Here is a 10356-nt window from a genome sequence, read left to right on the forward strand (position 1 = left end):
TGAACCACATCCATATTTATCAAAAACTTACAATAATATTTATCAACAACATACATACCTTTAATTGAAAAAAATCATGGAAAATTAAGATAAACCATCATGTGAACCACACCCATAGTATGCAAACTTGTAAAATAAAAAGAGGATGAAATTGAGGAGAAAGCTGCAAATTTATGTTAAATTTGAATGGATGTCATTCTAGGTCTATCACATAAGTTTGCATTTGTCACTTCAACTTCATTATCTCCTGTATTTTTTCTTCATAGCAACACAAATCAATTGTAATCCAACAAACACCACAAAAAAAAACAGCATGTTAACATAAACTAGAATGACATTGTAATCAGATTTTTTTATCAACATGCATAACAATAACATCAACATAACAACAACATACACGAATAAGAGAGAATATGGAAAAAAATATTTGTCAACAACAACAACCAACAACAAAACATGTGAAACCTAAGTAAATAATATGAAAATCATGTCAACAAACATTTATCTACATTTATCAACAACAACAAAAACATACAACAACATACAACAACAAAAAATCCATAAACTCTCGAACAAGAAGAAAATCATGTAAAAATTATGTTAAATATAACAACAACATACATGAAAATGAGAGAATAAGGAAAAAAAGACACATTTATCTATGAAGAACAACAATGACGGTTATACTGTAGAATAGGAAAGTTAATGACGAAGAAGAGAAACAATGTGCACTATGGTTTTACTTTGAGAGATACGACAATACTGGAAAGAAGCAGGAGTTAATTTACTTATATATGGGTAAACAATTTCACCACGGTTTTATTAGAAAACTGTGATGAAATGTAATGCCTTTCACAACAGTTGAAATTAGAAACCGTGGTGATATGTATTTTATATATATATATATATAATATATATATATATATATATATATATATATATATATATATATATATATATATATATTAAGGACAACACTCATTAAAACAAAAAATTAGAAAATTGTTGGAGCTGAGATTCGAACTTTGTCACTCCATGAATGTATAATCATAGTTAATTGTTTCGACTATAATGCAATGTATTTTCGTATATATATATATATAAAAAAATAAAAACATGTCAAAAAATGAGGTATTACCACAATTAATTGTTAGACCTTTGTAATTTAGTGTTATCAAAGGTATATTTTGTGGTAGTGTACTAGGTTTGAATTCCTGAAAAAGGTATATACATATGAGCTCTTCAGAGCATAGCAAACTAGAGGTGATGACGAGCATGTGGGGCTGCATAGAGCGTATGTTATGCGAGCATACATGTTATATTTAGTTGGTACTTCCATTTTTGTGGACAAGAGTGCCACTTATGTGGATGTCGTCTACCTATGATACTTCGAGGACTTTGAGCGGATCCATGAGTACAACTGGGGGACGCTTGTTTGGTCTACTTGTACTCTAAATTGTCTGAGGGTTGTAAGTGTAAGACGAAGCAAGTGACAGACATCATCACACTTTTTACGGTAATATTTGTTGGTCTTTTAGTGTTTGTGTGTCATTTTCGTTACATTTCTGCAACATCCTTCCTGATGATTTATGCGTTCCAACATTTTTCAAGCTTGGATCCTCCAACACTTCCCACGGATCTCCGTCTAGCCATGTGTACTGACCTATACTAAGGATATGTCGCATGCTTTTGCATTTTTCCTGCTTAGAGGGAACCATGCGATAGAGTTGTTTCACGTGTATCTTGGTTGCTTGGTACGTGACGATATTCACTTTAGCAGCTATGTCGATCACCGTGCGATGCAGCCATTTGACGATACAATATTATACTCGGGATGGTGGCTTACGGTTCACGTATGACTTTTCCTTATCTACTTGAGTGTGTCATGCGACAGTTCAGATACACCTAGACTATTCCCAGACACCTTGTTGTCGCTACTCCTTCTACTATAACACATAGAGATATGGATGTCATGTTTGAGGATTATCTTAGTCATCTGGTACTGGAGGAGGTACGGAGTACCATAGCTGAGAGCGATTTGAGCTATGTCGACAGATACATCAGGTGGTTCTTCAGAGTATCATATATGTGTGTGTGTGTGTATATATATATAGTCTTGGTGATCCATCGAGGCCAGCACATCAGGAGATTATAGAGGAGAATTAGACACAGTTAGATCGTGCTCATGATGTGTTGCCTAGATGTCCCCGTATTGTGGAGATTGTGTAGACCGATATTGACAGAGGTATCTTTCCTGATGGCTTTGAGGCGAGGAAGGTTCTAGATGACATTATGACGGAGGCACGAGAGACACTGATATACCAGAGACAACGTCGGAGGACAAGGGGCAGAGGAGTCCGAGGAGCCCGATAAGCTCTATTTCGGCATACGCAGTACTCGATAGTATTTTTATTTTGGATTGATTATCGGTTTATTTTATTTTGACTTATTTCGACTATATTGTGTATTTCGACTTCATTATGTATCGGCTGATGACTTATTTTGACCATCTAAATTTATATACGTCATTTTTTGCATATCGATTGTATGGTTTAATGCTCATCAAATAACAGGGGATCTTAACATTTATAAATTGTCATTTTCATCTAAGTAGGCATAAAACTAGCTTAACTTGCATTGTTTTGCCTGTTTACGAAGATGCATCTCAGTACATCCTAAACGGAGATGCATCTCTGGAACAATAAATGTGTAAAATGGATTTTTCATAGAGGGATATATGAGATGTGCTTTGAAATATTTTAGAGATACATCTCCAAATAAGTTAACGTTTTGAATAAAGACAATATGCGTCCGGAGATGCATGTCAAAAATCTGAAGGACATTTTGAATTTTTCATAACTTATTTTTCCACTTCATATGATGGAATAAGAGATTCCCTAAAACACATTATATAACTTATTTTTCCACTTTATATGATGGGATAAGAGATTCCCTAAAATCACATTATAGACTCTTAGGAGAAAATGCTCATAACCTTTAATCCAGTCCAATGGACCATACTTAATAATAATAGAGCAATTAGCAAGGTGGGGGCTGAAAATTACCAAAGAATGTGATTATTGGTAATAAGAGAGATACTGATAAGGAAAGGGGTAAGGGCTAGTAGGGTCGGTGGCCCCTAGCCATCATCTATGAAGGACACAGTAGCCTGTGCAATAGCAGCATATATAACAGTGACACATTTTACCCCTCAATCCACCACTCTTTGCTATCAAGCAATCTTTTCATTTTACCATCCTAACTAATTTTCCATTACAAATTAAATTAAGAAAGAGATATTACATAGCTATATGAGTGGACAAGCATGCATGTAAACCAAAGTAGTATTATATATTAAGATGACACCAAATGATTGAGAGAGGAATATAACAAGAGAGTGTAGCTAAATTTTATGCACAAGAAAACAATAGCCAGAAGATAAATAGCTAGGTTTATACAAAGTGAGTTAATATTATTGTTCTCTTCTCCTCGTCTCCACATTATACTCTCTTGTCTCCTTAGATCCTTTCTTCTTCCTACCTTTTTCATTGCTCTTAATCTGTGAGTTTTTTTTTATTCTTCTTCTTATTCTGACAGAAGAAAAATCAAACTTTTTTCAGCTCTTTCTATATCTTCTTCTTCTTCTTCTTCTTTATTTTTAAATTGTTTTGTTTCTTAATTTACTTTAGTATCTAAGTGCCTTTTTTAATAATTTGTTATACTTTCATGAGACAAAGAAACATGTTATTGAATTTTTTTTCTCTTGGGAGAGGGATTCAAATATTTGATATTTAGTTCAACAAAATTTCAGATTGCAAAGTTTTATTATGGCGGCTTCGTCGTCGACATCATTCTTTGGAATCACAGAAGAAAATCAAAGTCAGATAACTCATCACCTTCATCTTCATCCTCAATCCACAACTACTTCTGCTACTTCCTCAGCTCCTTCAACCATAGTTCCTCAAAAGAAAAGAAGAAATCAACCAGGAACACCAAGCAAGTAGCTTAATTAGATCAATTTTGTTTAACTCATTCAATTGCACATCACATGCACACATCTTTTACATTTTTTTTGTAACTTTTTTACAAACAAAAAATAAACCCTAAATCATGAATATGAATTAGGGCTATTTTTTTTTATGGTAAATAATTGATTGAGATGCATGCACTTTCCTCCAATTTTATTCTCAAAAGCATGGGATTTTGATTATAATTTTATAATGATTTTTCTTACTTCAACTTTTTTTACTACTTTTAGAATGGTGCATATTCAACTTTTTTTACTACTATTAGTATTAATGAGTATGTGTTCAGTTCATGGTGCATATTCAATTTCAGCAAGTAATTATTAAACCATAGAATTTTATATAATATTTTTCTTGTTTGGAATTTTTCACGGTAAAAAGATCCAGATGCAGAAGTGATAGCACTATCTCCCAAGACACTAATGGCAACAAATAGATTCATATGTGAGGTTTGCAATAAAGGGTTTCAAAGGGAGCAAAATCTTCAACTTCATAGAAGAGGACACAATCTTCCATGGAAGCTAAAGCAAAAGTCCAACAAAGAGCCAAAGAGAAAGGTTTATCTGTGTCCTGAGCCAACATGTGTTCATCATGACCCTTCAAGAGCTTTAGGAGACCTCACTGGGATTAAAAAGCATTACTCGCGTAAGCACGGCGAGAAGAAGTGGAAATGCGAAAAATGCTCAAAGAAATATGCTGTTCAATCTGATTGGAAAGCACATTCAAAAACTTGTGGCACTAGAGAATATAGATGTGATTGTGGCACCCTCTTCTCTAGGTAACAAACTTATCAACAACTTTATATATGAATGCATTTCTATTTCTATATATATTTGCAAACCACATTTGTCAAAAGTTAGGGTTACGTATTAAACAACAGTCCGTTACTGCAAAAACGACGACTGCGACAAGATGGTATCGGAAGGTATTGATACCGATAACGTTATTCATCGTTTCATGATAAAACACAAATTATAGTTAGTTTATACTGTGACGATCTTAATCAATTTAGCAACATCTGTGCAGACTGAAATCAGGAAACCATTTACGCGACTGTTATTTAAAATCTTTTATTTCATAGTAAAACTGAAGTTAAATGTGAGGAAGAGTCTCTTTTAATTTCTTATCCCAAAAAAAGTGAACAAGAGCTTTCATCCTTTCATTGTTAGTTTGTGTTTGGGTGTTAGTGAAGGTATAATTTTTGTAAGGCAGAAGACTGCATGCACGTGAGTACACTATTCAAATATAGTACAAAAATTGAAATGTTTTAGAAAAAGGTAGAAAAGAAATTCAACTTTGGTTCTAGGGAACAGTGTCCATATTATTCTTATTCACATTCACGTGAAGTGAAACAAATTAGTAACATTTAAAGTTTGTTCTTACATGAGTTGGAATGAAGATGTGCTGGTTTTTCTTATCTTTCTTGTTGGCTATTGTAGTGGTTCAAAATTCAAATAGATTTTCATGTTTTTCATAAATTAATGAATTCTATTGGTAGAATATAGACAAGTGTTGAGGTTGCTTGCATTTATTGAACTGGCCCCATATTGGAGTTTTTTAGTATTGACTTTCATAAAAAAATGCAAATAATTCTCTCTTATGTTCATCAAAGAAAGACCTCAAAGTGGAAATTTGATTTGGAAATTCTTGGTTTGTTTCATATTTTGGCATAATCCATGGACCCTCTACTTCTATTGTAGTTTTCTTCATTTCAACATTCTAGTATAGTTTCAATTAATTTCACAATAAATGCTATGTTTTCTCCATGTAATGTAGTCTTCATTAGGTTTTTTTTTTAGCAAAAGTTATTCAATTGATATTTTTTTTCGAATTTTAATATGGATCTAAAAATAAGGGTCGTCTAATATGAATCGGATCGAAAATATTACATCTGATTTTCAATGTATTATTACTAAAAAATAATACGGATTCATATTTGAACATTTTTAAACATTACGAAATATTGAATTCTAACTAAAAGTTGTGTATTTTTTTTTTTGCAGGCGCGACAGTTTCATCACTCATAGGGCATTTTGTGATGCATTAGCACAAGAGAGTGTAATGAGACACCCTAACCCTTTTGGTACTCATCCTCATTTCCATGCCACAAACCACATGAGTTTAGGTCAAATTTCTCAGCAATTGCAACTTCATCAGAACCAAACATCATCTGCTAACAACAACATTTTGCGCCTTGGATCATCGGCGCCGAAGTTTGAGCAACACTTAATCTCATCACCGCGTTTGAATCACTCTACTACGTCATTTGGACAATACTCGGTTCCGTCTTCTTCATCGCCGTTCTTCAATATGGGTGATATTCCAAATCAATCCTTTGAAGAACACCGAGGACAATTCTCAAACAAGCAGCAACAACAACAACTACATGGTCTAATGCAACTTCCTGATCTTCAAGGAAACACGACAAGTAATAACTCGAATAATATTTTCAACCTCATGAATAATATTCATGAAGATCAATTCAACAACAATCCTCTTATTAGTGATCATCATCATCAATCACTCTTTATGGTCAACTCAAATATGCAACAACATGATCATCAAAACCAAAACCTGTCTAGTCCTCACATGTCAGCCACTGCATTACTTCAGAAAGCTTCTCAAATTGGTTCAACTAATTCAACCAACAACAACAAAGGTACTACAAATACTACTACTACTACCACATCTTTTGGAAATAGAAGTAGTTCAAGCATGGAACTAAATGATCATAACAACAATGATGAACTTCATGGATTAATAAACTCTATTGCAAATGGAAATGGAAACACATCCTCCATATTTGGCAATGAAAGTAACCTTAATATAGGGTTTGGTGAATCTGATAAGTTAACATTAGATTTTCTTGGTGTTGGTGGAATGGTCAGAAACATGAGTGCTCCTGGATTTTCACAAAATGAACAACAACATCATCAACAACAACAACATGTCATGGCTTCTATGAATCATAACCTAAAATCAGCTCAGTCAAGTCAACATTTCGGAAGCTCAAATTTGATGCAATGAAGAAAAATAAAGGAAATATTGCTTTCTACTCTCTCATAGTGCTTATTTTGTTTTTATTTTCATCACTTTCTCTACTCTTACTCTATCTTAATATGAATATGACGTGAAAGAGATGTAATAGTAAAATTCACTGTTTCATTGAATTTCATGTGTGAGATTGATTGAGATAATAGTTTATGAATCTGAGACAGTAAAAAGTATATTTACGCAAGCGTTGTTAGTTGTGTTGTGTACCAATTACCAAACAAGGATGAGATGTTGGCAAACTCTTGTCTTATGTTATGGCTATATTCCAATGGAAGCGACAATGTCTGATTTCCGTTCAATTTCATCATTGTTTTTTATACACGTACAATACTTACACTGACTTTGCAATAAAGCAAGAAATTTTGTAGTATTGCTTACCTAATATATATAGTACCTTACTTTTAGAGAATATATATAAGTACATTGTTTATTTATATACAATATATGAGTACATTATTAAAGTGTGACAGTATACAGGTCTGAAAAATAATTTAAAAAATGTTAGGTGGGTACCATCTTTCTTTTTACTTTTGACTTTTTAGGGTTGAGTTTTCTTTAGCAGTTCCTGGTCTATTAATCTCTACAGAAATTTCATATAAGGGATAGACACTCAACAATTTAAACTTGTTGATGGTGGTTCTTCTTTCAGTGCTCTAGTTTCTTTTTTGACGGTGGTATTGATGGATGTTAGGATTTTTTGTCTCATGTATCTTCTCTTATGGTTTTGTTTTTCTATTCTCTTTTGTCGTGCTTTCCCACACACCTTGTGCCCACTAAAAAGAATGGACTCCAGTCACATGATATTGTCATTAAACATCTATATCTATTAAATCTAATACATTGTTGTGACAATTCAATTTCTATTATGTCATATCATTTATTTTTTGATGTCGTATCTTTCAAAATTCATCTTCAATTTTCAAAAAATCAAAATATATTGTTACTCTCTATAAAAGGTCTTGAGTTCGAATCCTAATAAATGTAAAAATGCAATAATATGATATTTGATTATTATCTTTGTTTATTTCAAAAAATATCATGATGATCTATTCATAGTGAATTTCTTATTACTATTTTTAATAAAATACATTATAAAACAAATATAATCATTTTTTTTATTAAATATCAACGAATAATATTTTAATATACAACTAATTTGCTCATATATATTATTTTCATAAATTTTATAGAATATTATTCATATTTGTCTTAAAATAATTTTTTAATTATATAATTAAATAAAAAAATATTTTGATTATCTTTTACTTAGTGTCTCTAAAATAATTTTAGAATATTAAATCTGGTGCATCAAACTATCATGTGACACTTCAATTTCTTGTGTCACATCATTTATTTTTTCACGTGACATCTCTCAAAATCCATCTTTAATTTTCAGATGATCAAAATATATTATTACTTTCTATAAAAGATCTTAGGTTTAAATTATGACAAATGCAAAAATACAATAATATAAAATTTAATTATTATCTTTGTTTATTTCAAAAAATATCATAATGATTTACTTACAATTAGTATTATTATTATTTTTAATAAAATACATTAAAAGATAAATATAATTAAATTTTTATTAAATCTCAACGAATGATTTCTCAACATACAACTAATTTTTTCATATATATTATTTTCATAAACTTTATAGAATATTATTCGTATTTATCTTACAATAATTCTTAATTATAAAAATGAAAGAAAAAGATATTTTGCTTATCTTTTATTTAGTGTCTCTAAAATAATCTTAGAATTTTTCAATTTAAAAAAAAATACTATAGTACTTCTTTATCATATACTTTAAAATAAAGAATACTAATATTTAAATATTTTATTTGATTGAACATTTATTTTAAAATAAAAAATTAAATAAATTAAAATATAATAAAAAAGAGATAAAACATATTATATTATAAGATGAAAAAGAGATAAGTGCATAACAAAGAGATAAAAATAAATTACATTTAATATATTTAAAAATATATATATATTTAACATAAAAATCATATAAATTATATAAATAAATTTAAATAAAATTATATTAACTTTAATAAATTTTAAATTTAAATAAATATGTAAATCAAATTATTTAAAAACATATGTATTTACTTTTTTATATTTTAATTTTAAAATCACATTGCAAAAATTTATATATGATACAATACATTAATTTTTTTTTTGCATGTTGATAAATAGTTTGGGGTTCAACCCTTTACGATTACTTCAATTAAATGTATTCTTAAATATTTCAAAAGTAAAAGAAATGTTCAGATGGACGTATTTTAAAATATTTTTTGTTTTCTTAATATCATAACAAAAAAAAACCTTGAAAAATAATTTTAAAATTAAAATATATATTCCGCAATTTCTGAGAGTTAAATTACTCTCAATTGATCTTGAAAAATAATAGAGAATGCAACACTCTTTATCGAATCTATATATTTCTTTTCTATACTTCTTTTATAACATCACACAAATAAATTTAAAACAAACAACAAAATTCTCAATATCTCACATATAACTAAAATTTAAGTTATACACATTAATTTGTAAGTATTGAATGCTTTATTTGATAATAATTGAAAATAAAGTTTAATTTTTATTTAAGACTAAATATATATATAGATATAATATATATATATATATATATATATATATATATATATATATATATATATATATATATATATATATATAATATATATATTATATATTTATATATATATATATATATATATATATATATATATATATATATATATATATATATATAACAACTTATAGTTAAATATCTAAAGGAGAGAAAAATATAAAAAAGAAAATACATTAGAATAAAAATAAAATATAAATCATTAGTGACATATCTTTAAATTATTTAAAATTGTAAAATAAAATCTTGTATGTCACTCTCAACTTACAAACATATTATTTTTTTCATTTGTGATTAATTCATATAATTATCTCAATTATAATTCATAATAAATTATTATAATATAAAGTTATTTCCCATATTTACTAAATAAAAATTCTTAACATAATTAAAACTCGAAATAAAAATCAATTAACAGTCGCGCATCGCGCGAGTCTAAATCTAATAATATATTAAATCTGAAATGACGGATTATACCACGACACATGTTAACATTTCTAATTTATTTGTGACACATCATCCTATTGTCCTCTGTGGCACCTCTCTAAACTCATATTCAAAAGATCAAATGCAATATTTATTTTTTATTGAAAGTCACAAGTTCAACTCTTCACAAAA

General features: G+C 29.2%; 1 protein-coding gene across 2 annotated transcripts; it reads left to right on the top strand.

The window, feature by feature from the left end:
• Positions 1-3302: 3302 nt before the first annotated feature.
• On the top strand, positions 3303-7378 carry LOC127092245 (protein indeterminate-domain 4, chloroplastic). Of its 2 annotated transcripts, none has more exons than XM_051031095.1 (4): positions 3303-3461; positions 3812-3996; positions 4407-4803; positions 6029-7378. In XM_051031095.1, exons 2-4 carry the CDS (start codon positions 3828-3830, stop codon positions 7050-7052), a joined length of 1590 nt encoding a protein of 529 aa, XP_050887052.1. In that variant the 5' UTR covers positions 3303-3461; positions 3812-3827; the 3' UTR covers positions 7053-7378. The 2 variants fall into 2 exon arrangements, with proteins under 2 accessions (XP_050887052.1, XP_050887051.1); XM_051031094.1 differs by having other exon boundaries at positions 3396-3561.
• Positions 7379-10356: the final 2978 nt, after the last annotated feature.

Source organism: Lathyrus oleraceus, chromosome 6 (assembly GCF_024323335.1).
Source record: "Lathyrus oleraceus cultivar Zhongwan6 chromosome 6, CAAS_Psat_ZW6_1.0, whole genome shotgun sequence".
Taxonomy (NCBI): Eukaryota; Viridiplantae; Streptophyta; class Magnoliopsida; order Fabales; family Fabaceae; genus Lathyrus; species Lathyrus oleraceus.

Bases quoted from the DNA above. Each gene is read 5' to 3' on its own strand.
- LOC127092245 (XM_051031095.1), top strand. From the start codon at position 3,828: ATGGCGGCTTCGTCGTCGACATCATTCTTTGGAATCACAGAAGAAAAT. The intron at 3,997-4,406 runs GCAAGTAGCTTA...CACGGTAAAAAG, and splicing joins AAATCAACCAGGAACACCAA to ATCCAGATGCAGAAGTGATA. The intron at 4,804-6,028 runs GTAACAAACTTA...TTTTTTTTGCAG, and splicing joins TGTGGCACCCTCTTCTCTAG to GCGCGACAGTTTCATCACTC.